The sequence below is a fragment of the Saccopteryx leptura genome, chromosome 7 (assembly GCF_036850995.1).
Source record: "Saccopteryx leptura isolate mSacLep1 chromosome 7, mSacLep1_pri_phased_curated, whole genome shotgun sequence".
Classification (NCBI taxonomy): Eukaryota; Metazoa; Chordata; class Mammalia; order Chiroptera; family Emballonuridae; genus Saccopteryx; species Saccopteryx leptura.
In genome coordinates this window covers 104046945-104072417 of record NC_089509.1, presented here as the reverse complement: position 1 = coordinate 104072417, position 25473 = coordinate 104046945, and the positions used below count along the sequence as shown (strand labels likewise).

The window sequence follows — 25473 nt, the reverse complement described above, 5'->3', positions numbered from 1 at the left end:
AGTGGGGAGTTCCCAATGGCCAATCAAGGCAGGCCGAGTGGAAGCTATGGAGAAAGAAAGGGGCTCTTTGCACCCCGCTCTGCACTGGGCATGGACACAAAGTATGTACACAGATTCACACGAGAGCACGTTCTTCCAGCAGTAAGCTCGGCCTTTCCAGGCTTCCACTATTAAGGACTGAATCGAGGGATAACGTCAAGATACACAGCGTGCAGCAGTGGAGCCAGAGAACCTTGGTCCTAGCCCAGTCAGGCTTCACCAAAGGGCTACATCAAGAGCCGGTGATAGCTTTGAGGGAGTTCCAGGGCCCTCAGCAAATTGAAATCCTCTGGTATTCCTTCTTCCACCTCTTCTCTGCCCTTACCAACTTCCAGATGCTGCCAACTCATCAACTTTCCTTTGCGCCCCCCCCACCCAGTTCCTGAGAAATCTGAGATCTGACCAGCTCTGAGCATTTGTTAGTGGGGCCCCAAGCCATGCTCTCTGGCCAGTCTGTGAATCCCCTGACCTCAAGCTAGGTGTCCATCAGCTAAGGCAGAGAATGGCAGGGGAAGGGCTTCTGGCCACCGTAGATGTAGGCGCTCTGGGTGCCTCAGTGGCCTTTAGGTGTGGCAGGACAGACAACCTGATGGACATATCAGGTCCAGCTGGCGTGAGGGCCAGTTGTGTCTCCAGAGTGCCTGTCGGAAGCTTCGTGTCATCCCCAAACATCGTAGCTCCCCACCAGATACGCATCCAAACCCAGCTCCTGAATCCCAGCTCTCCAGGGTCAAGTGAGGCTGAGCGACCTGCCAGCTCAAAGTCTCATGCTCCCAGCGCCTTGTTGTCCCTCCGGTCATATCAGAGAAGCCTGAAAATGCAATGCCAAGTCATACGCACTGGGTTGTTTATTGTCGTGTTACCCCTGGGACAGGGGTGAGATGGGGAGAGCAGCCTTCAGGCAGAGAAGTAGGAGGAGGGGAAACGGAAACGGAAAGCACCTGTTTTCCAGCCCCACCCTTCCTCCCAACAGGGGATGCTGGGGGCTCGGCCCCAGCAGGACTCCCTCAGACACAAGCACAGTGCTGTGTAAGAAGGTTGGGCACTGTCTCGTACTTGAAAGAGTAACCCCCATCTGAAGTGGTACGGACACGGAGGGACTTCATGGTTCCCGGGAGGGCAGCACAGCAGGGCTGGGCCCATGGCACCAGAGGAAGAGGCTGGACAGGGGTAGGGGGAACCCCAGGAGCCGGCAGAGACGGGTCTGGTTGGGTGAGCAGCCCACAGCCGCCATGGCAATAGTGGAAGATGAAACTGGGAGGGTGTACGATCCACCGCTCCCAGCCCAGCTCCTGGAAGGAGATGTTGAGGGCTGCTCTGTGGCAGTGCGCATGGGCCGCGGGCTCCTCTGGGGGCCTCTGCAGCAGGCGCAGCGCCGAGGGAGACCAAGGCCAGGGCAGCGGGGGAGTGGAGCGTCGGGCTCTGTCCCCTCTGCCAGGTGGCTTGGCCTGAGTGTGGGCCACCAAGAAGGGCATGGTCTCAGGCCCCGCTGAGCAGGAACAGAGAGGACAGCGCAGCAGGAGCACCAGGACAGGACGGGTCAGCAGAGGGAGGGCAGAGGCCGCCAGGCGCAGCACAGCCCAGTGAGGAGGCGCCTGACCCAATGACGTGGGCACAGACATGCGACCCCCGGATGACAGGGCCAGCAGGTCTAGCAGGGGCCCGGAGCGATTGGAGGCTGCTGTGCCCTGCCTATCCAGTCCTGTGTGGAACCACAGCTGGGCCGAAGTCACCTGGCGGCTTCGTGTGTGTCGGGACGGCCGGAACATGTACGTGAAGAGGCCTTCCTCAGTCTCCCGGGCCAGCTCTCTGCCGGCCGGCTGGTCCTCGCAGACGGCACCTGCGGGAGACAGAGGGAAGGGAGAGGGCAGCCCTCACTGGCAGAACCTGGGTCTCCTCCTCCTGGACAGGAGGGAGGTGTCCGCCATCCAGGAACCTGCCAAGTACTCCACTGAGCCCTCTGCCAGACTCAAGGGCTCCTCCCAGTCTCGGGAGAACTGACAGGCTCCCCATGTCTTAGTTTATCATTCAAAGAATTTAAAAAGACAAGATATTGCAACTTTTCTCTGCAGCGGTTTTACCAATTAAAATTCCCATCAGCAATGTGCAAGAAGAGGCCCCGCAACTCCACTTGCACCAGCGCTTGGAATTGTCAGAGTTCATTTTCTGTTCATCTGATAGTGTAAAGGGCAACTTGAATGGTGCATACGCAGGCATTTGTTACATTACTCTTTATATCTTTTTACATGTTAGAAATATTGCATGATAAATTACTTAAAACAAATCCATTTTATAAAGACAGGTTAACACCAAAAGGAGGAAGAAGAAGAAGAGCAAGAAGAGCAGGAGAAAGGATATAGCTGGGACTAAAGGACAGTCCTTTCCAAGAAAGTGCAGTTGGCATCCTTACCCTGATAGGTACACAGACTACACTAAACAAACATGAACCATCCCAGCTGAGGAACTGGCAATTGACGCTATACTGTTGCATGGATTATGTCATTATAAACCTTACAACAATTGACCCATTTTGCAGATAAAGAAGTTGAGGGTTAGAAAGGTTCAAGTGGCATTAAACTAGTAAGTGGCCCAGCGGGGATTCTGCCTGGTCCCAAAGCCAGGCTTTTACTCACTGGGCTGCATGGGGACCTAAGAGCAGGGAGGCAGGATTTTCTCTAAAAGAAAAGTGGGCCAGATTGCAAGAAAGTCCACCCAGAAAAGGCCCTTACTCATGGAGTTAATGGAACCCGTGGAGGTGGGAAGGGAACTCACGAGAAGATGGACTAAGTAAGTACCCCAGAATCGTTTCCCAAGTAATCTTTCTCCTGCATCTCTGATATCCTCTCAAATCCCGGGTACGTGCGGCTAAAGAAACAAGGTTTGGAGCAGGGAGCAAAGGCAGAGACAGGAGAAATGATGGCAGAAAGGGGCTCACACTCAGACATCTCTGTCTCTAGAGACCCTTGGCCTCCCAGGCAAAAATCACCCTAATGCCTCCTATGAGCGATATACTCTGAATACATCATCTCGCTGAATCCTGAGAGCTAAGCATTATTGCCTATTTTATAGATGAGGAGAGAGAGGTTCAGGGAGGTTTAGTATTCGGCCCATTGTTGCAAAGCCAGTTGAATGGCAGGTCTGGGATTCAAACCCAGATCTGCCTGCCTTCCAATCCCATGCTATATATACCACGCAGCTTCTCAAAGTTGCCGGTTCCGCTAGTTACCTGTAGATGGGAACAGGATGGCCTGGGACACATCCTCCTCAGGCTCAGAGCTCTGGCCCCTGAGGTGCCCCACAGCATGTCTTCGGGGCAGACGCCTGGCTCCAGGGTCCCCAGAGTCTCCGGTCATTGCTGGAGGCCCCAAGGCATCCAGGAACAGGGCCTTCACTTTAGCCAGGGCAAGTTCCCGGTCTAGGTCTGGCCCCTGGCAGCCATGCCCCCACTGTGGGGCCCCCAGCAAGAGGAGCAGCAGAGGCAGCTGGGGCAACATGGCTCACCTGTCCCTGCTAACAGTGAACCCACTCTGCCCTGTGCCCCTTTGTCAGGGTTTGCCCAGGGCCTCCCCACTCTCCCCTCCTCATCCCACCACCCGCCCTCCTCTACCCTTCTTACCCCAGTCTTTCTCCCCCCTCCCCCCCACCTTCCCACGCCTGCAGTCTGAATTGCCCCTGCCTATGGCATTGAGACCTCCTCTCTGACGCAGATGTCTGTGGCCCTGAGCCTTATCTCCCACTCCCGCCAGGAATGTGGGGGAGGATGCTGGTGAGGGTTTTCACCCCAAGTGAACTGACCCACCCATACAGCCCCTTCCCCTACACACACACACACACACACACACACACACACACACACACCAGACTCGGCACAGAAGTGACATCAGCTGGGACAAGAGGCAGGGAGCTGGGGTCTGCCGGCTCCTAAAAGTGTTATTTATCAGGAAGACAATGCACCAGTCCCTCAGACCTTCTGGGGCCCCTTGAAAGGGGCCCCTTTCAAACCAGCAGCTGCTGGGCCCATCCTGGGGGGAAGGGCTGAGGCTGGGGCTACAACTGGGGCTAGTGCAGGGGGCAGGTGGTCCCGTCTACTCTAAACTTAGCCTGGAGGAGCCAGTCTGGGCTTTTATCCTCCAGCTGTGTCATCAGAGAATATTTTTGGGATTGGCAGCTGCAGGCGCCTCTGCCACTCAGGCCCAAGCCTGGCGGGCAGTTGGGGACCTGGCGGCTGGAGGTGGGAGGGAGGAGGGGAAAGAGGCCCAAGCTGTGGGAGGGGGCTGGGAAGAGAGGCTCTCAGAGCACGACGCCAGGCCGCTGGCAGGGAAGGCGGCAGGGCCCCTCGCTATTAAGGCAAACAGGAAGGACTGCCCCCTGAGCTCCGGGCTGCTGGCCCGGGAATCGCCGCCGCCGCATAGCTGCAGCTGCTGGCCGAGGGGAAGGAGGCGAGCGGGAGCGGCCGGCCAGGGAACTCCACGGAACCCCACGCCGGGCCCCCGGGCGCACCCCGCCTCCGGGCTCCCGCCGCAGCTCCGAGCCTCCGCGCGCCCACCGCCCGTCCTTCCCCGGAGCTGCCGCGAGTCGTCTGCGGCCGCCGCGATGAAGGCGGGCTCGGGCGACCAGGGGAGCCCTCCCTGCTTCCTGCGCTTCCCGCGGCCCGTGCGGGTGGTAAGTGGCGGCGAGGCCGAGCTCAAGTGCGTGGTCCTGGGGGAGCCGCCGCCCATTGTCGCATGGGAGAAGGGCGGGCAGCAGCTGGCGGCCTCGGAGCGCCTGAGCTTCCCGGCCGACGGGGCTGAGCACGGCCTCCTGCTGACCGGCGCGCTGCCCACCGACGCGGGCGTCTACGTGTGTCGCGCCCGCAACACGGCCGGGGAGGCCTACGCGGCGGCCGCGATCACGGTGCTGGAGCCGCCGGCCCCCGAGCCCGAGCCCCAGCCCGCCCAGCGCCCGCTGTCGCCGCCCGCGACTGGCGAGGGCGCCCCGCTATTCCTGACGGGGCCCCGGTCGCAGTGGGTGCTGCGGGGGACCGAGGTGGTGCTGACGTGCCAGGCGGGGGGCCTCCCCGCGCCCACGCTGCACTGGGAGAAGGACGGGATGGCCCTGGACGAAGTGTGGGATAGCAGCCACTTCGCGCTCGAGCCGGGCTCCGCGGAGGGCGGCCGGGGCTCGAGCCTCGCCCTGCGCATCCCGGCCGTGCGGCTGCCCGACTCGGGCGTCTACGTGTGCCATGCCCGCAACGCGCACGGCCACGCGCAGGCTGGCGCCCTGCTCCAGGTGCACCAGCCCCCCGAGAGCCCGCCCGAGGACCCCGACGAGGCCCCCGGCCAGGCCCCCAAGCCCGTTGTGGAGCCGCTCAAGTGCGCTCCCAAGACCTTCTGGGTGAACGAGGGCAAGCACGCCAAGTTCCGCTGCTACGTGATGGGCAAGCCCGAGCCCGAGATCGAATGGCACTGGGAGGGCCGCCCGCTGCTCCCCGACCGCCGCCGCCTCATGTACCGCGACCGCGACGGCGGCTTCGTGCTCAAGGTGCTCTACTGCCAGGCCAAGGACCGCGGGCTCTACGTGTGCGCCGCGCGCAACTCGGCGGGCCAGACGCTCAGCGCCGTGCAGCTGCACGTCAAAGGTATGGCGGCGCCCCCTCCCAGGCGCTCCCAACTCGAGCCCCCCTCCCTGCCCTGCGTGCTCAGACGGCTGGAGGAAGGGAGGCGGGGCACTAAAATCCTATTTCCTGCCCGCCTACCACCCTCCACCCCCCAGAGATCTCAACTTAGAAGGTCCCCTGGGTAGCCAGGAACTTATTAGCAAACTCCCCAGGTGATTCTGCAGCAGATGGTGGCAAAACCTCCCTTTGATTTACAAACTGAAATCAGTGGTTTTTCAACCTCTGTTATTTTCCTTTCCCTTCCCGGATGGAAATGCCATCGGGGCCCCAAGATATGAGAGAGAAAAGGATTCTTTTAATAGCTATAAATTTATAAGTACTGATTTGTAACATGTACCTATAAAGCTAATCAGAACAAGGGGGCTGTTTACTTACTACACACATTTTAAGTAGGGGTTGCATTCATCACTGGGTCTGGCCTGTGAGCCCTGCGGGGAGAGCCTGGCTGCAGACCCCACACTGAGAAACTTGATTCCCGCCGAAGGTAAACTTGAGGGAGAAAAACTGTGCTGGATTTTTGAGCATTCTTTCATTAGACTGCTCTCCCTGGGTTTGCAAGAAGAGGAAGGTGAAGGAGAAGAAATTTATATTTCAAAGTTGAGTCACCAACACTGTCTTAATAAACATTCATAAAGAGAAACTGGGGTGGGGGAGAAGAGCACCCCAAACTCACACTGGAAGTTAAAGTTAGCCATAGTGAGAATTCATCACAATCTGAAGGACTATAATTGCTCAACCTTTTCCCTCAGAGGAAAAAATGTTGGCAAATCTCCTGAGCCCAGCCTGGCACACATTCAAGCATGTGGCACCTGTGCCACAGTGGCAACCTCATGGATACACCAGCACACACTGGCCAGGGACGCTGAACTCTGTCAGGACAAAAAAGCCCAGGGGGAAGGCAGAGCTTCCCAGAGCTTCACAGTAGCGCTTCTCCAGCGGCCCAGGGGACCCACTGGCCTTTCTCCAGCCTTGTGCTTTCTTTTTTCAAAATGCAGTTTTGAAAGGGCTTATAGGCCTGACCTGTGTTGGCACAATGGATAAAGCATCAACCTGGAACACTCAGGTCACAGGTTCGAAACCATGGGCTTGCCTGGTCAAAGCACACATGGGAGTTGATGCTTCCTACTCCTCCCCTTCTCTCTCTCTCTCTCTCTCTCTCTCTCTCTCTCTCCCTTTCTCTCTTTCTCTCTCTCTCTCTCACACACACACACACACACACACACTTTCTCTCCCCTCTCTAAAATGAATAAATAATCTTTTTTAAAAAAAGTGCTTACAGAACTTTAAAAGGAAAATTCAACTCAGATGCTTGCAGAATTTGTGTAGTCCCTCCGAGGGGCCCCAGGGAACAGTGTGAAAATCACTGCTGTGGTCCAAGCCCTTCCATCCCTTTCTTCACTTTACAGGTAAGAAAACTGAAGCCCACGGTCATTAAAATGGCCTTGTTCAAGGTGATGTGGGTAGTGTCAAGGTCAGATGAGAATTTAAGCCATCTGACCTCGTCGGTCTGCTGGCTCTGGGAGAAAAGCAAAGAAAGGGCCTGAGTGAATGTGGGTATAGGCAGCTGATGATGCCAGGAGGAGCCCCTCGCCTGGTCTGACTCTCTCTAGAGCCTTCTCTGGTCTCCCTCCTCCCCACAGAGCCCCGCCTCCGCTTCTCACGACCCCTGCAGGACGTGGAGGGCCGGGAGCATGGCATTGCCGTGCTGGAGTGCAAGGTCCCCAACTCCCGCATTCCCACGGCCTGGTTCCGCGAGGACCAGCGCCTGCTGCCCTGCCGCAAATACGAGCAGATCGAAGAGGGCACCGTCAGGCGCCTCATCATCCACAGACTGAAGGCGGATGACGACGGCGTCTACTTATGCGAGATGCGGGGCCGGGTGCGCACGGTGGCCAATGTGACAGTCAAAGGTCGGCTGGCTGGCGGGAGGAGGCCGAGGCTGAGACAGACAGGTCCCCTGACCCCAGGCTAATGGACTCCCGTCCGCATCTCAGGGCCTATCCTAAAGCGGCTGCCCCGGAAGCTCGACGTCCTGGAGGGCGAGAACGCAGTGCTGCTGGTGGAGACGCGTGACGCTGGGGTCCAGGGGCGCTGGAGCCGTGATGGGGAGGACCTGCCGACCACCTGCCAGAGCAGCTCCGGCCACATGCATGCCCTGGTCCTTCCGGGGGTCACTCGAGAAGATGCTGGCGAAGTCACCTTTAGCCTGGGCAACTCCCGTACCACCACACTTCTCAGAGTCAAATGTGAGGGTGTGGGAGTCCCTTAGTCAGACTCCTCAAGGGCCGGACAGAAGGGCTGGGGCAGGAGGGTGACCAGATGCCAGTGTCTGCATTGGCAACGTGGGCCTGTTGGGAGGGCAGTGGGAGGCCGGAGCAGGACTCTAATACAAACCCTGCATTGGCAACGTGGGCCTGTTGGGAGGGCAGTGGGAGGCCGGAGCAGGACTCTAATACAAACCCTGCATTGGCAACGTGGGCCTGTTGGGAGGGCAGTGGGAGGCTGGAGCAGGACTCTAATACAAACCCTGCATTGGCAACATGGGCCTAAGCTGGGAGGGCAGTGGGAGGCCGGAGCAGGACTCTAATACAAACCCTGCCTTTGTCTCAGGCGTCAAGCATAACCCCCCGGGGCCCCCGGTGTTGGTAGAGATGTTCAAGGGCCACAAGAACATGGTCTTGCTGACCTGGAAGCCTCCTGAGCCAGCTCCCGAGACCCCCTTCATCTACCGGCTGGAGCGGCAGAATGTGGGCTCGGAAGACTGGGTCCAGTGCTTCAGCGTTGAGAAAGCTGGGGCCGTGGAGGTCCCGGGAGACTGTGTGCCCTCCGAGGGTGACTACCGCTTCCGCATCTGCACAGTCAGTGAACACGGCCGCAGTCCCCACGTTGTGTTCCACGGGTCGGCTCATCTCGGTGAGTCGGGCCTGCCAGACCCATCCTGTCAGCATCACCACCCCAAGTCACACCCTCTCTTTCCTTCTGCAGCCCTTAGTCCTTGTCTTCTTAACTGTCTTCAATCTGCAAACCTCTGCCTTCTGTCACCCCTCTGGTTCTGATGGCTCCACTCTCTCCCCATATCAGTGCCCACAGCTCGCCTGGTGGAAGGTCTGAAGGACATTCAGGTGTATGATGGGGAAGATGCTGTCTTCTCCCTCATCCTCTCCACCATCATCCAAGGCAACTGGTTCCTTAATGGAGAAGAACTCAAGAGTACTGAGCCAGAGGGCCAGGTGGAGCCTGGGGCCCTGCGATACCGTATGGAGCACAGTGGCCTACAGCACCAACTCATCCTGCAAGCCGTCAAGCACCAGGACAGTGGAGCCCTCGTCGGCTTCAGCTGCCCGGGGGTGCAGGACTCAGCTGCTCTCACTATCCAAGGTTGGTGCTGCTGGGGACCAGGGTGGGCAGATAGAGCTAAGACACAAGTCCTGTTGGCAAAATGAAGCAGATGCTGTTCCCACTTCTTCTCATCTCTGGGCCAGGAGAATAAGCACCACCCCTGGTGGACTCAGATGGAAGAGTCTGGTCCAGAAGGCTGGCTTCAGTCCACGTGCAACATCCGGAGGACCCCTTGTTAATTCATCAGCAGCCATATCTCAATTCTCTGGTTACAGAATTCCCTCACAAGGGCTGACCAGGCGGTGGCGCAGTGGATAGAGCGTCGGACTGGGATGCTGAGGACCCAGGTTCGAGACCTCGAGGTCACCAGCTTGAGCGCGGGCTCATCTGGCTTGAGCTTGGACCCAAGGTCACTGGCTCGAGCAAGTACTCGGTCTGCTGAAGGCCCACAGTCAAGGCACATATGTGAAAGCAGTCAATGAACAACTAAGGTGTCGCAACAGAATTCCATCACATTTGTCATCTCAGAGACGGACCCTGTTCCCTAGGCCTGTAGCTTTCTGCCCTATCGTGTAATTGCTAACACTGTCATAGCTAGCTCCTTCCTATGTGCCAGGCCCAGTCCTAATCACTTTACACATATTAATCAACACAATGTTCTCAACAGCATAGAAGGTAGGTTCTTTTGTCATCCCATTTTACACATGGGGAAACTGAGGCACAGAGAGGTTAAGTGACTTGGCCAAAGCAAGTCACAGAGTTAATGAGTGGTGGTTCTGGATTATGAACCTGGGCAGTCTGGCTCCAGAATCACACTCTGCTACTTGTGGAGTCAGGGCCGGAGAGGACTGAGGTGCCCTGAGGAAGACCGTTGGTGGTGATCTGAAAGTTCAGGGATCATACTGACGCATTGGCCACCCTACCATTGCTGGAGATTATAAGGCCAGTAAGGGATTCCTCAGTGCACAAACACAGGGGTTTTTTTTTGGGGGGGGGGTTGTTTTTTTGTTTTTGTTTTTGTTTTTTATTACAGAGACAGAGCTAGTCAGAGAGAGGGATAGATAGAGGGACAGACAGAAGGGAACGGAGAGAGACGAGAAGCATCAGTCATCAGTTTTTCGTTGTGACACCTTAGTTGTTCATTGATTGCTTTCTCATATGTGCCTTGACCGTGGGGCTACAGCAGACTGAGTAACCCCTTGCTCAAGCCAGCAACCTTGGGTCCAAGCTGGTGAGCTTTTGCTCAAACCAGATGAGCCTGCACTCAAGCTGGCGACCTCGGGGTCTCGAACCTGGGTCCTTCCGCATCCCAGTCTGATGCTCTATCCACTGCGCCACCGCCTGGTCAGGCCAAACACAGGGTCTTGAGGTGGTCAGCTGCCAGCATCCTGGAAAGAGGGCAAAGTAAGAAATCACTAGCAGCCAGAGCAGCATTTCCAAAATGCGATCCAGGATCCCCAATGTCAGGGCCACCTGGATGGCTGAGTTATAATGCAGATTCCCCGGCCCTTGTACAGCTGGAGAGGGGCTGTCTAAGAATCCGCATTTTAGCAGGCTTCCTAAGCATCTTCATGTACACTAAAACCGCTGCTTGTAACAATTGGTATGTAAACCCAAACCCATTTTTTAAAACACCAACAAATGTGTGGACAGCAATTGTCTTGCCTGATGTTCCCAGCCCTCTACCCTGGACACATGCAGCGGGGGCTGCTTATCTCATGCAGAGCACGGGGAGGGCCTGCGTGTGACCAACTGCTTCTTACACAGAGAGCCCAGTGCACATCCTGAGCCCCCAAGACAAGGTGTCGTTGACCTTCACGACCTCGGAAAAGGTGGTGCTGACGTGCGAGCTCTCCCGAGTGGACTTCCCGGCGAGCTGGTACAAGGATGGGCAGAAGGTGGAGGAGAGTGAGTCACTGGTGGTGAAGATGGATGGGCGGAAGCACCGTCTGGTCCTGCCCGCTGCGGCGGTCCGGGACAGTGGCGAGTTTGAGTGCAGGACGGAAGGAGTCTCGGCTTTCTTCAGCGTCACTGTCCGAGGTCAGGAAGCCTGGCGGCCTGGGTTCCTCCGGCTGAGGCTGACTCCTGGGGCCGTGGGAGCCCTGCCCCCTTTTCTGCCTGCATGCGGTGGGGAGTCCCTTCCAGGGCGGTCCTGGTGGGCCAGGGCACATGTCTTCAGATCTCCCTACACTTGCTTCTTAATCCTCCCGTGCACCAACACCCTCCAATGCACTTGCCCACTGCATACCCTTTGCTAGGGGTGGGGGTGGGGAAGTAAATTCAACGAAGGGAAGGAGAGTGGGTGGGAGCTAACATTTATTGGACACCTACCAGCCAAGTACTATGCTAGAGACTGCAAGTATACACTTTCATTTTATCTTCACAACGAGATGAAAGGCAATATATCTCCAGCCCACAGAAGAGGAAACTGAGGCTCAGAGAGGTTACGCAATTTGCCCTTTATCACACAGCTAGCAAACACCCCAGCCGGGTTCACAGGCAGGACGGCTTATTCCCCTATCCCAGGCGGCAGGGTCAAAGGGCAGTGTTCAGTGCATTAGTCCAGTGGTTCTCAGAAGCTAGCCCATGTTCTGGCTGCTTCAGAACTGCCTTGGAAGCTGCTTATAAGTGCATGTGCCCGGGCCGCCCAGACTGCCAGAGCCAGACCGCGCAGGGCAGGGCCTCTGGGAGGGCAGCTTAGGAACCGCTCGTCCAGCTCGTCTTCTCCCTTTAAGTGGAAATCCTGTTTCAACTCCATTGCCAGGAGGTCCTCTAGCCCTTGCCTGCATGCACCCACTGACAGGGAACTCTCCCTGCAGGGAGCAGCGGTCCCACTGTGGCACCGGCTGGCCGTTCCCCTCTCCTGCCTGACCTGGGGCCAGTGCACCAGAGGCCTCTTTGTGAACACAGCAGCGAAGCCGCAAGCCTGGCCTTGATATAGCTCGACAGAGACATCCTCTCAGCCAGAGGCGCTCTGTGCCTGCCTCCCTCCAAGTCCCTGCCCAGTGACCTCTGATCCTCTGGGGGACTCGTGGCATTCTGGTGCCACGTGGTCTGTCATGCCTCATGTCATTACTCCAGAGCCCCTACACAGCATAGCCTTAATCTTCCCAGTGTTCTCCAGAGAGGGGACTGTCCCGGTCAAGCGGCCAGTACAGACTCAGGTCTCCTGTGTCGGGGAGTATCTGTGTGACCCTGTCTCTGCTCCCCACCCCAGACCCCCCGGTGCACATCCTGGACCCCCGGGAGCATGTGTTTGTGCATGCCATAACCTCCGAGTGTGTCATGCTGACCTGTGAGGTGGACCGAGAGGACGCCCCTGTGCACTGGTACAAGGATGGGCAGGAGGTGGAGGAGAGTGACGTCACGGTGCTGGAGAACGAAGGACCCCATCACCGCCTGGTGCTGCCTGCTGCCCAGCCCTCGGATGGGGGCGAGTTTCAGTGTTTAGCTGGAGACGAGCGGGCCTACTTCACCGTCACCATCACAGGTGGGGGTCCAAGCAGGTCCGTGGGACAAGAGAAAGTGGCCCCGGCCCTTGCCTCTGTCCTCCGGCTGATCACATTCCTGTCCGTGGTCTACACTCCGAGCTTCGGTCATTGCAGGAAATGCATTGTCATAAACACTACATGAGTCCCAGGGAAGCCCTGCCTTCTCCATTCTTCTGAAGGGCCCTGCTTACGGGAACTTGAGGGAAGGCAGTGGCGCCACAGGGCAGGGTTAAGGCAAGTGGGCGCCGGAGGGCTCAGAAGATATGAGGCCTTCGGGAGAGCCCAACTCCATCTGGGCACCCAACCGCCCTCTCCCTGGTTGCACCCTGTGCACCTTCCCTGTCCCAGCCCAGAGAATGTGAAATGTCCTGCAGCTGGGGCTGCCACCATGCCGCTGGTGTTCTTTGGTGACTGGTTTCGTCTCCAGCTGTGAGACACTAAGGGGGGCTCAGTTGTTCAAGCGTGGCGCACTTTTCCAGGCGTAGGGAACAGGCGCGGACCAGGCCGGGCAGTGGGGCCCATCAGCCTCCGCCCCTGACGCCAGGCCGCGCCGTCCCTGTCCTCAGATGTCTCCTCGTGGATCGTGTACCCCAGCGGCAAGGTGTACGTGGCGGCCGTGCGCCTGGAGCGTGTGGTGCTGACCTGCGAGCTGTGCCGGCCCTGGGCCGAGGTGCGCTGGACCAAGGACGGGGAGGAGGTGGTCGAGAGTCCGGCGCTGCTCCTGCAGAAGGAGGACACCATCCGCCGCCTGGTGCTGCCTGCCGTCCAGCTCGAGGACTCTGGCGAATACCTGTGTGAAATCGACGACGAGTCCGCCTCCTTCACCGTCACGGTCACAGGTGTGGGCCCACCCCAGCTGCCCAGGGTCACCAGAGGACAGTCCTAAGCCCTTGGAGAAGTGGCCACATAACCCCTAGCTAGCACAATGGGGGAGGGACAGGGAGGGGTCCTATGAATGCACATACTGGGGCTTTCTGCCTCGGGCCCCTATTTGAGTGGACAAGCTCCCTCACCCCCTCCCCCACCCCGGCACCCAAGGTCAGCAATAGCTATGGTCCACAGGCTCATTTACTGAGCACTTTCCATGTGCCAGGTGGAGCCTGGTGCTGTGTGTGACTGGCTGCAGTGCAACCCCCCCATTCTCAGAGAGTTACCAGTCCAGTTGGGGCAGCACCTGTACACTAGGGGTCGCAAATGGGCAGTCCCCAGGTCCCCATGCGGCCCACAGATGTGTTTTGTTTGGCCTGCAGAGTCTTACCAAAGTCAGGACAGTTCACATAACAATCCGGAGTTATGCGTCCTCTTGAAAAAGCCGAAGACCCGGCGGCTCTGGTCCCGGTTCCCCCCATGGCGACGAACAGCTGGTGCTGAGTAGCGGCTGCCCTGTAATGCGGGGCCCACATTCCTGTCCCAGCCTCCACTGCTCCCCACACCACTTCAGCCACTGACCTTACCTCCCTGGCCCCTGTGGGCATTTGAGTTTGGGACCCCTCTGTTAAATCAATAAACATGTGAATAAATGCAGTGACACCTCGTGACAAGTGCTGTGAGGGACGGTAGGCAGATGCCTTGAGAAAGCAGAGCAGAGAGAGCAGAGCAAGAGTCAGGGAGGGCCTCTGAGAAAGTAGCCTCAGTGCTCCCCTGGGCGGGGCTCTGGGTGCCACACCCACTTCCCTGGGCGAGGCTCCTGGTGCCACACCCACTCCCCTGGGCGGGGCTCCTGGTGCCACACCCACTCCCCTGGGCGGGGCTCTGGGTGCCACACCCACTCCCCTGGGTGGGGCTCTGGGTGCCACACCTACTCCCCTGGGCGGGGCTCTGGGTGCCACACCCACTTCCCTGGGCGGGGTTCTGGGTGCCACACCCACTCCCCTGGGCGGGGCTCCTGGTGCCACACCCACTTCCCTGGGCGGGGTTCTGGGTGCCCCTCAGCTGGCAGGCAGACGCACCCGCTTCCCTCCAGGAGTTCACAACCTGGCAGGAAAGCCAGACATGGAAGAGGGTCTTCAAGTGTTGCAATAGGGAGTTCTGGGAGCCCAAAGTGGGGGTCTCTTAACCAGGTCAGTAGGCAGGAAATGCCTTTAAAACGGATACTTGGAGCAGGGGCTGAGTTAGCCAAGTGGGAGTCAGGGTTTGGGCTGAGGTGGGGGGAGAATGTTGGAAGTGGAAAAAGCAAAGGAAGACTATGGGGGTGGTGGTCGTTCAGTACACGGAGCTTTGGGGCTGCAGCCCACAGCGCCAGTCCCGGGGTGGAGACATAGGCGCATGGAGGTTCTGGGGGGCTGTAGGGCCTAGGCAGCTCTGGGTGGTACAGAAGCCCACTGGCTGCACTGGAGCGACCCTTCTGCTGGCACAGTCTTGTCGCCCCACCCGTCTTGCCCTGCCCTGCCCTGCCCTAGGAATACTGCCTGAGCATTATTCCTTCGGGCCCCCCACTCCCAGCTCCCAAACAGTGCATCCCGGCACACACAAGCCCACAAAGCCAGGGGCCTTTCTGCCCACCTGTCCTGTCATGAGGCCCTTCTAGCTCTCCCTCCCCAAGCCCTGGCCAGATATAATGGCCACAGTCACAGCCATGCCAGCCCACACTTGGTCTCGCCCCCAAAACACCAGGTCCTTCACAGGGGGATTCACACACCTTGGCTGTGGGCCAGGGAGAATCAAGTCTGATGCCAGACTGAGGTCCCACAGCCATGCAGGCACCCCAGCCCATCGCTTCACCGAGCCCCCGCCCCGCTGCCCCCCAGGCCCTCCCCCACCCCTCACACAGCCGCACTCTACAGTCCTCAGAAAAAGCTCAATTAGGAAGGTGCAGAGGCAGAGAGGGCTGAGTGGATCCGGGTGGGCAACTCTTCCCAGGCTTGCACTCCTGCAAAAACCGAGACCGGGAAACTAGCAGTTCCACAGCCCAGCCACAAGGGGGCCAAATGCTTTAGGAGCACTAAAGGGTCCTGTAGACAAGATTCTGGGAGACCCCCGGGTGCATGGGAATGTGGGCAGGCCCTGGCTCAGTGCACTCCCACCTCTGATGTTGACATAGTTTTCTCAGTGGAGGAGTAACCACCTTTTAGCAGTTGGAGATGAACTCCCAGAATCAGCGTTTAGTGTCCCTGGGGAGCTCTCAAACAGGTGTTGGCAACTCAGCACAGATGCAAAACTCATTAGCGTTCCTGCCAGCCTTGGCTCAGAGTCTCTACCACTGCTTGTAGAGTCAGAGCCTCCCTCTAACAGATGGTAGTTCCTCTCGACCCGGAGTAGGTGAAGCCAGCTGTGACCCTAAAGGAGTTGCTTCATCACTCTGCATCTCAGTTTCCTCATCTGGAAAACGGGGCTAACTCAATGCCTGCCGCCTAGAAGTGCTTGAGGGTTAAATGTGTAACATGCTTAGGACTGACTGCTCCTGGAACCTTAGAAAGTGCCGTATACATATTTGCTACTACAGATCCACAATTCCTTATCCACAATTCTGAAATCCAAAAATCTCTCCAAATCAAAAGGCGTTTTTGTAAGTTTAGTATTCAGAGTCATTGTAGTAAAACCCAAGCTTAATTGCCGTGAAGCTATTTGTACTCCTTAATTATTCTGCTTACAATGACTCCGTCTATAGGTTACACTGAAGGAAGGTTAATGTGATTGATTACGGGGGCATCCCCAGTGGGGGCTAAGGGAGCATGTATGTGAGACAGGTGACAAGTGCGCCGTTCTGCAGTCTGAAGCCTGATGTATTCTGTCCCACCTCTGACCCCAGGGATTTCAAAGAACAGATTGTGGACCTGTGAATCCTTGTTATTATCCTCATTACTCTTATTATTGTGAGTAACAGGGACTCGGTGCTGCCAGATGGCTCCAGGGAGGCTGACAGTGAGTTTGTAACAGCTTGTGGTTGCCCCCACTCTGCAGAGCCCCCGGTACGCATCATACACCCTCGGGATGAGGTGACCTTGATCGCCGTGAGCTTGGAGTGTGTGGTGCTAACGTGCGAGCTGTCGCGAGAGGACGCCCCGGTGCGCTGGTACAAGGACGGGCTGGAGGTGGAGGAGAGCGAGGCCCTGGTGCTGGAGAGCGACGGGCCCTGCCGCCGCTTGGTGCTGCCCGCCGCCCAGCCCGAGGACGGGGGCGAGTTCGTGTGCGACGCTGGAGATGACTCAGCCTTCTTCACTGTCACGGTCACGGGTAGGCAGTCTCTGGGGCACCGTGGAGAGCTAAAAGGCAAGAAGGAGGTTGAGGAACAGACACTCAAATCTCCCACTTCCTGCATTTTAGGGGCTCCCCTCCGGCCCCACACAGCTCTCCCCTCCTCCAGCCTCCTTATTCTCAGTCATCGGAGAGCCCTGGATGGCCCGAATCAGGTTGGGGCAGTGCCTAGGGGCCTAGCAGTCAGGGGTGCTTATTCATTCACTTATTCAACCGATATTTACTGAGCAACTATTATGTGCTCAGCTCCGTTCTAGATGCTGATGGATACAGTAATGAACCCGTAAGAGAAAAAAACCTTCCTATTTTCATGGAGTATGCATTCGAGTGAGGGTGGACACACAACAAATAAGTAAAACAGATGCTTTTTCAGGTGATGTAAGCGTCCCAGAGGCAAAGCAGAGAAAGGGGACAGGCAGCGGGGGCGGGTAGGATGGGTATGCCTCGGAGTCAGACAGCTCTGGTGCACCCCTTTCTGTCCGTGTGACCTTGGACCAGTCACTTCCCTCCGAGCGAGGACCTCGGGTCCTCATCTGTAAAGTGAAGCCAGCAGCAGTACTGCACACAGCAGGTGTCTATGGATGGTAGCTGGTACCATTACCAAGAGTGAAGGGAGAGGCTGAGGAGCCAGCCGGTGAGACTGAGCCTGCGTGCGCCTCTCTCCATCCGCCCCCCAGCCCCGCCGGAGAGGATCGTACGGCCGGCAGCCCGCACCTTGGACCTGCAGTTTGGGGCTCCAGGGCGCGTGGAGCTGCGCTGCGAGGTGGCCCCCGCTGGGTCCCAGGTGCGCTGGTACAAGGATGGGCTGGAGGTGGAAGCATCAGACACCCTGAAGCTGGGCGCTGAGGGGCCCGCTCGCACCCTGACCCTGCCCCACGCCGAGCCCGAGGATGCCGGGGAGTATGTGTGTGAGACCCGCGATGAAGCTGTCACCTTCAACGTCAGCCTGGCTGGTGGGTGCTCCCGGCCAGTGTCGGTGGGGCCGGTGGAAGCGAGCCCCAGCTGACCCCCTCCCCTCTGTGCAGAGCCCCCGGTCCAGTTTCTTGCCCCAGAGGCCGCCCCCAGCCCACTCTGTGTGGCCCCCGGGGAGCCGGTGATGCTGAGCTGCGAACTGTCCCGGGCCGGCGCCCTGGTTTTCTGGAGCCACAACGGGGAGCCCGTGCGGGAAGATGAAGGCCTGGAACTGCACACCGAGGGCCCCCGCCGCACCCTCTGCATCCCCGCTGCCCAGCCGGCCCATGCGGGCCTCTACACCTGTCGGTCCGGGGACGGCCCGGGCGCCCCCAGCCTCAGCTTCATGGTCCAAGTGGCCGGTGAGTACAGCCTGGGCGGGGAGCCTGGGAGTCGCTCCCAGACCCGAGTCTCCCGGCTTCTCCAGCCGGTGTGGTGCTTTCCAACCGCCAGTCTGCGGCCCGATCCGCCAGAAGTTCAGTGCGGGGCCGTGAACGAGTTAACCGCCCTGAGGTGGTATGAAGATTATAGACCCCCTGACCTCAGTCGTGGTCTATAATCCTGGGTGGTCCCTGAAACAGCTCTCCTACTTCCACGGGTCCCCAAGTTGAAACCCGCTGCCTAGCACACCTTGTCCACTCCTGTCCCACCCCTCTCAGCTGTCTCCCCACCTTGCCTCCCACGCTCCTCCATCCAGCCCTGGAGCCACCTTCTCCCTGTGACCCGCCTCTCTGTCCCCACAGAGCCCCCCATGCGAGTGGTGTCCCCCGAGGCAGCCCAGACGAGGGTGCGTAGCGCCCCAGGCGGGGACCTAGAGCTGGCGGTGCGCCTCTCCGGGCCTGGGAGCACTGTGCGCTGGTACAAGGACGGGGAGAGACTGGCAAGCCAGGGGCGGGTGCAGCTGGAGCAGGCTGGGGCGCGGCAGGTGCTGCGCGTGCGGGGGGCCCAGAGCGGAGACGCCGGGGAGTACCTGTGCGATGCCCCCCACGACAGCCGCGTCTTCCTCGTCAGCGTGGAAGGTAACAGCGCGCCCCTCACACCCTCTGGGGCCTGCTCCTCCCAGGGCCCGCACCACCCACCGTCCTGGGAGCCCTCCACCTCTCTCCCCCGCCCACTGCCTCTGTCTCCAACCAATTCAGGCAGCATTTCTCCTGGAGAGGGGCTCAGGAATGCTCGAGTGGGAGGAAGCATAGCCCAGGGGTTAAAGGCGGGAGCTCTGGAGTGACCCACCCAGGTTCCAATCTGGATTCTGCGCCCCAGTAGTTGTGTGACGCTAGCAAGCTGCTTAACTTCTCTGAGTCCCAGCTCTGAAGTTGGGAGGAGGGATAGTGCTTGTCTTATAGAGCTATGGTGACAGTTAAGAGATAAATGGGGTCCATGGTAAATGGTTTATTATTATTATTATTATTATTATTATTACTAGGGAGCCAGAGAGGTGGGGTGCCAGGCCAGGATTGAAAGGAGTTGGCCAAGGGTGGCAGGGAGTTGGCATCTATGCAGTCCTTTGGGACACCCCTGTGGCTGACACACAGTAGGCATCAGGAAAGTGCCGTTAAATAATTGGGGGTAAAGGCCTCGACCCTCCGAAGGGGATGAAAAGGAGGGAGGCGGGAAGACCCAGCCCACCTCACTGCCTGACCACCCCACCAGAACCGCCGCCGGTAAAGCTGGTCTCGGAGCTGACACCACTAACTGTCCATGAGGGTGATGATGCCACGTTCCGGTGTGAAGTGTCCCCTCCAGATGCCGACGTCACCTGGCTACACAATGGGACCGTTGTCACTCCAGGGCCCGGGCTAGAGATGGCTCAGAATGGGCCGAGCCGCACACTGACTGTGCAAGGGTGCCAGTTCAAGGATGCAGGGACTGTGACTGCCCAAGCAGGGGACACAGCCTCAAGTGCCCGGCTCCACGTTCGAGGTTTGGGCCTGAAGGGGACACGGTTGTCTGGTTCCCTGTACCTATTCTCCCAGCCCAGCCCTAGCAGCCTTGCCCTTGTGCCCAGGGACAAACCAGTGAGATGGAGCAGAAGGTTAGCCTCCAGGCACCTTCAGGCTCATGGCCCCCACCCTGTTCCCCCCAGAAACGGAGCTGCTGTTCCTTCGGCGGCTGCAGGATGTGCGGGTGGAGGAAGGACAGGACGTGTGCCTTGAAGTGGAGACAGGCCGAGTGGGAGCAGCAGGGGCCGTGCGCTGGCTTCGAGGTGGGGAGCCCCTACCCCATGACCCTCGCCTGTCTGTGGCCCAGGATGGCCACATCTACCGCCTCTTCATCCACGGCGTTGTGCTGGCCGACCAGGGCACCTATGGCTGCGAGAGCCACCACGATCGCACCTTGGCCAGGCTCAGCGTGAGGCGTGAGTGCTCCATCCTCTCCTAAAGCCTTGCTTGCCCCCGTGGACAGCCTTTCCCGGCTGGCCCAGGGCCTCTCAGACCCCCACCAAAGTGCCCCTTGCCACTGAGGCAAGTCAGCTCTGGCTACCTCCAGGAGTGTGACCTGAAGTGGCCTGCCCAAAGCAAAACTTTTCTTTTTCTAGTATATGTGCTGCCGAAGCAAGCACAACTTTTATTTTTCTAGTGTTGTCTATTTACCTAGAAGTCCATATGGATTTTGCATTCCATTTCATATGTCCGATGGATTTACTATAAACATAAATATTATCCTCCAGAAAGACGCATGGTGTTTATCATTTAGTCACACGGCCCAGGATAAACAGGACTATTTCAAAAGCAGGGATAGCCCTCACCCCCCAAGCTGGAGCCCTATATTAACTGTGTGACTTCATGCAAATTACTGAACCTCTCTGAGCCAAGTCTTTTTCTGTTTGTGTTTTTTGGTAAATCATTCTTTATTTTTAAGATTTTATTTATTGATCTTTTAGAAAGAGAGAGAGAGAAAGAAAGAGAGGAAGAGGGGCAGGGAAGGAGCTGGAAGCATCAACTCATAATAGTTGCTTCTCATATGTGCCTCAACCAGGCAAGCTCAGGATTTCAAACTGGCGACCTTAGCATCCCAGGTCGACATTTTATCCACTGTACCATCACAGGTCAGGTCCAAGTCTTCTTAAAAATGAAGCTGATCCCTACTGCAAGTCTTTGAGAATATTAAATGAGATAACATGAAAAATGCCCACACAGAGCTTGGTAAATGATTCTTGTTGGTGATACATAGTCTCATCTAATTATTTAATTTGTTTAATTACAATAAATCCCTGTCTCAATGCTAGTCACCTTGAATAATTGGTGAAACTAAGGCCCAGAGAAGTCAAGCAGTTTGTCAAAGGTCACACAGTACACAAACGATGTGGCAGAGCTAGGGTAGCCTTGGTATATCTGACTGCCAACTCCGTGCTCCTTCTGGGTGAGGGTCACAGCAGCACTCACCTGGACTCCTCAACCTTCTAACCACACCTCAACCCCTTTAAGTGTCTCCTGCTAACCTCAGTACAGCTCCCTTCTCCCCTACCGTCTGGTGGACTGTGCTCCCTTCTTCCTGCACCCTTCCTAGGTTGGGTGTTAGGGGTGGTACAGGTAGGGCTGGGGGGAGGGCGAGCCCGTCCCCCCAAAACCCATTTTTCCTCCTCCCTCTCTCCCTCTCTCCCCCTACCAGCGAGGCAGCTAAGGGTGTTGCGACCTCTGGAGGATGCGACCATCATCGAGGGAGGCAGCGCCACCTTCCAGCTGGAGCTGTCTCAGGAGGGTGTGACCGGGGAATGGGCCCGGGGTGGAGTCCGGCTGCACCCGGGGCCGCAGTGCCACATTCACACAGAAGGCCACACTCACCACCTGGTACTCAGCGGCTTGGGCCTGGCCGACTCGGGCTGCATCTCCTTCACTGCGGACTCCCTGCGCTGCGCAGCCAGACTCACCGTGAGAGGTGCGGCCTCTGGGATAGCCGCCTGCCTGCCGACCATGCTGGGTGTGACTCTACTGATCCCACTCCCTGTGCGGCCCCCACTGACCAGGCCTGTCCCAGTGTGTCCCTCGCTGACCTCGCTGCCAGAGTGTGATTCCCCTGACTTCTAGCCCCCTGTAGCCCCCGTGACTGCCCTCCCTGAATGTGGCTCCTCCCACCAGCATGATCTAGCGTGGTACCATTGACCCTCTAGTCCCTGCAGACCACTGATTTTTGCCACTGTGAGCATGCCTGTGCCATTGTGGTCCTATTGTCTGCCTGCCTGACCATTCTGAGTGTGACTCTGGTGACCATGCCTGCCTGCTGCGCTCCCACCTGACCCCTCAAGCCCCAATGATCCACTGTCTGCCTAATAATGACTCCACTAGCAATTATGCTTTGGTGTCCCCCATTTTTGCTTCTAGCCCAATGTATTCCCCACAGACCACACCTGCTCTAGGGTCTCCCCACTGCTACTCTAAATCCATTGCGTCCCCCCTATTGCAGTTTCTCCTGTTTATTCCAGCTCGATGTGGCCCTCACTGGCCATGCCTGTCTATGGGTGACTCCACTGCATCTCTGCTCTGGCCCCCCACCATGCCCCTCCAGCACTAGCATGTCCCCAAATGACCACCTTAAAGTACGACCGCCAGATGGCCGCTCCTGCCCCATTGACCCTGTAACCCTGCTGTGTTTTCCACTGATCAACACCCCCCCGGATAATTTGTCCCAGCGTATTCCCCTGTGGACCACTCGTCCCAGCACATCCCCACTCATTAGTGACCTCCACTGATCACCTTGCCTAACTGTGTCCACCACTGACTCCGTGTGCCTATGTGTGTTCTCCCTGTGAGCGGGTCCCCATCCTGCCCTCACCCCTGCTCCCTCTGCACTTTCCTCCTCTTCCCATTCCCAGAGGCTCCAGTGACCATTGTGCGGGTGTCACAGGACCTAGAGGTGACTGAGGGTGACACAGCTACATTGGAATGCGAGCTCTCCCAGGCCTTGGCTGATGTTACCTGGGAGAAGGTCAGAGCCCAGCCCCAGCCCAGCTCACCTCAGCATCACAATAGTAATAATGCCCCAAACATACTAATACTGAGCAGATGTGCCTGGCACTGTGATCAGATTTCCTTTACATTTAATCTTTTATTTACAACAGCCCTTCGAAGTAGGTCTTGTTATCTCCATGTTATCTACAAGGAGAATGGGGCTCTGTGAAGTGAAATATTGTCCAGGGGAAGACAAAAGGGGCAAAGCCCATATTAGAATCCAGGTTTGCCTAATTTCAGAATCCACGCTCATGGCCAGTGTGATTGGTACATAGCCCTGGGCTTCCTGAGCCTGTGGAGCAGGCTGAGGCGCCTCCTCAGCCCTAATGTCCCCAAAGAGTGACACCTGCTCCATGAGGCTCACAGGTGTAGGAAGGCCTCACCCAGTCTGGGGGACACAGAGAAGCGTAAACTCGCCTCGAAACCACTTGGCATCAACAGAAGGCGCCGCCGCCTCCAAGGGCTGCGGCTGCCAGTGCCTCGCCGACTTCACCCCGACCATCTGCTGCTCCCACCCCTAGGACGGGCGCCCGCTTGTTCCCAGCCCTCGGCACAGGCTGCAGGCCCTCGGCACTCGGCGTCTTCTCCAGCTGCGGCGCTGCGGCCCTTTGGATGCCGGGACCTACAGCTGCGTGGTGGGGACAGCTCGCTCTGGCCCCGTCCGACTGACCGTGAGCGGTGGGTACGGGTTACTGCTGGGGCCGGGCACTGCGCACTGATGTGGGCTGCAGACCGGCCTTTCCCTGAGACTGAAGCTCTTCCCGGGTGCTGCTCGGGAGAGGGGCGGGGCAGGGACAGGGACGGGTGCCACCCCCTCCGCCCGCCCCGTCTCACGCCCCCGGCTCCGCCCCAGAGCGCGTGGTATCCGTGCTCTCCGAGCTCCGGTCCGTGAGTGCCCGCGAAGGCGACGGCGCTACGTTCGAGTGCACCGTATCGGAGATCGAGACTACCGGATGCTGGAAGCTCGGAGGCCGCCCACTGAGACCTGGAGGCCGAGTCCGCATCCGACAGGAAGGTCTGCACGACCTTCTACCTGCTCTGACCCCTTGCTGCCCCGCCCCCGGTTTCCCCAGACCCCGCCCCACTAGGATAAACCCCACCTCCAGCTCGAGTGGGCCCCGCCCCACAGCCCGAAGAGCTGTTTCCCTGCCTCTCCGCGGACCCCAGCTCGGAGCCTTTGGGTCCGGCCCGCTCCTCTAGCCCCTCGCCATCCCAATTACGCCCACCTCCAAGCGCACATCGCGTCCGAATCGACCCGGGGACCTGCTGCGGCCCCACCTTCATCCCCAGAGGCGGTTCCGGCCTCGCTAGCGCCCCCCCTCATCCTCAGGGAGGAAACATATTCTGATGCTGAGTGAGCTGCGCGCGGAGGACGCCGGTGAGGTCCGCTTCCAGGCGGGACCCGCCCAGTCCGTGGCTGAGCTGAAGGTGGAGGGTAAGCAACTGCGGCGGGGGCGCCCGGAGTGGGCATCACCTTTACTGAGGCTGGCTTTCCTGGGGCCGGTCACAGAGGGCAGCGCGTTTCCTGGGGAGAACAGGACTTCGGGATGAGGGTACAGAGGAGTGGGCTGGTGGCATATATATTTCTCTTCCTGGAGGTCCTGCGTGTCGTTAACTTAAGCCCTCGTCCTCCACCTCCAGCACTGCCTCTCCAGATGTGCCGCCGCCCTCCTCGCGAGAAGACGGTTCTAATGGGTCGCCGGGCAGTGCTGGAGGTGACTGTCTCCCGCTCGGGGGGCCATGTGTGCTGGTTGCGGGATGGGGTCGAGCTGTGCCCGGGAGACAAGTACGACCTGCGCAGCCATGGCCCCACCCACAGCCTGGTCATCCATGACGTACGGCCTGAGGACCAGGGCACCTATTGCTGCCAGGCCGGCCAGGACAGCGCCCACACGCGGCTGCTGGTAGAGGGTGAGTGAAGCCGACTGGGGCAGGCGGGCTGGCCAGGCAGAAGTGGTCACCTAGAGGCTGGTGGGCCGAGACACACCTACTGCAGGTTTTTCAGGACTTAGGACAGCAAGTTGGTTCTGGAATGTGTGGAAGGCAGGAAGTGGGGAGGCCAGAGATCTCACCCAGGCTGAGGAGAGGCGGGAGCTGTGTTCTCAACAGGAACCACTTAGTTCAGAGTAGCCATTCCCACCTGTCAACGCCCCTTCCTATCCAGTATTCTCCCTCCCTTCTGCCCCTTGACCATGTTATTTGTCTCATCTAAACATCCCATTTGTACCCAGTTAATATCCTTCCCAACTATTGGCTCCTGGTTTGTGCCCCCGTTCACCCCCCCCCCACACACTCTCTGTTGGCTTTTTTTTGCCCATCTCAGTGAGTTCAACGTCAGCCTGGGGAAAGGGCTCCTGAGTTGGTCCCATTTCGTTCCTCTTCCACATAGATGTCCCACCCTCTACCCGAATTCCTGCATTCCCTTCAGATGCCCTGCCCCACTTTCCTGCCCCCACAGACAGCCCTGACAGAGGCCCAGAAGGGGTGGGGCCGAGGGTGAGGGCCCTGCTCTTCCTGTGTGGGTGCCCAGGCTCTGTCAGGGAGGAAGGTGGTACCCACTCTCTCCCCAACCCCACGTGGAGTCATTCCTCTGCAGGTAGCTAGAAGGACCGAACCAGGCCAGGCGGGTGCCCTCGGACAGCGTGGAAGGCGCATGCCCTTACCCCAGGCGGGGGTGGGGAAGCAGGGGAACCAGAGGTGTTGGGACACAATAAAAGTGGTGCCGCCCCTTTTCTTGGCTTGCTCTGTGACATAGGAGGGCAGAACTGGCCTGGAGGCCCTGTGTGGTGAGTGACACAGGGGATCAAGAACTACAGTGCTTCTAACTTGGAAGTGCCAGCCACTAAAGACCACCACT

General features: G+C 58.4%; 2 protein-coding genes across 4 annotated transcripts; one reads left to right on the top strand and one right to left on the bottom strand.

The window, feature by feature from the left end:
* Positions 1–881: 881 nt before the first annotated feature.
* INHA (inhibin subunit alpha) lies at positions 882–3611 on the bottom strand. The gene is made up of 2 exons (XM_066345414.1): positions 3266–3611; positions 882–1879 (listed from the first exon to the last, which is right to left on the bottom strand). The coding sequence occupies exons 1-2, from the start codon at positions 3531–3533 to the stop codon at positions 1047–1049; spliced, it is 1101 nt and encodes a 366-aa protein (XP_066201511.1). The 5' UTR covers positions 3534–3611; the 3' UTR covers positions 882–1046.
* Positions 3612–4254: 643 nt separating this feature from the next.
* On the top strand, positions 4255–25348 carry OBSL1 (obscurin like cytoskeletal adaptor 1). Of its 3 annotated transcripts, none has more exons than XM_066345607.1 (21): positions 4255–5656; positions 7336–7605; positions 7690–7941; positions 8306–8608; positions 8777–9073; positions 10802–11074; positions 12252–12524; positions 13092–13364; positions 16426–16698; positions 17397–17672; positions 17745–18032; positions 18414–18689; positions 19459–19590; positions 19754–20026; positions 21280–21546; positions 22481–22593; positions 23138–23294; positions 23470–23631; positions 23947–24051; positions 24258–24527; positions 25213–25348. In XM_066345607.1, exons 1-21 carry the CDS (start codon positions 4633–4635, stop codon positions 25218–25220), a joined length of 5565 nt encoding a protein of 1854 aa, XP_066201704.1. In that variant the 5' UTR covers positions 4255–4632; the 3' UTR covers positions 25221–25348. The 3 variants fall into 3 exon arrangements, with proteins under 3 accessions (XP_066201704.1, XP_066201703.1, XP_066201705.1); XM_066345606.1 differs by having other exon boundaries at positions 4256–5656; positions 19321–19590; XM_066345608.1 differs by lacking the exons at positions 16426–16698; positions 17397–17672; positions 17745–18032; ... (8 more) ...; positions 24258–24527; positions 25213–25348 and adding an exon at positions 13776–14049 and having other exon boundaries at positions 4257–5656.
* The last annotated feature ends 125 nt before the right edge of the window (positions 25349–25473 follow it).

Coding starts and splice junctions, on each gene's coding strand:
- INHA (XM_066345414.1), bottom strand. CDS start 3,533: ATGTTGCCCCAGCTGCCTCTGCTGCTCCTCTTGCTGGGGGCCCCACAG. Junction 1,880..3,265: donor CATCCTGTTCCCATCTACAG/GTAACTAGCGGA, acceptor TGTCTCCCGCAG/GTGCCGTCTGCGAGGACCAG.
- OBSL1 (XM_066345606.1), top strand. CDS start 4,633: ATGAAGGCGGGCTCGGGCGACCAGGGGAGCCCTCCCTGCTTCCTGCGC. Junction 16,699..17,396: donor CTTCACTGTCACGGTCACGG/GTAGGCAGTCTC, acceptor TCCGCCCCCCAG/CCCCGCCGGAGAGGATCGTA. Junction 18,690..19,320: donor CTTCCTCGTCAGCGTGGAAG/GTAACAGCGCGC, acceptor CCACCCCACCAG/AACCGCCGCCGGTAAAGCTG.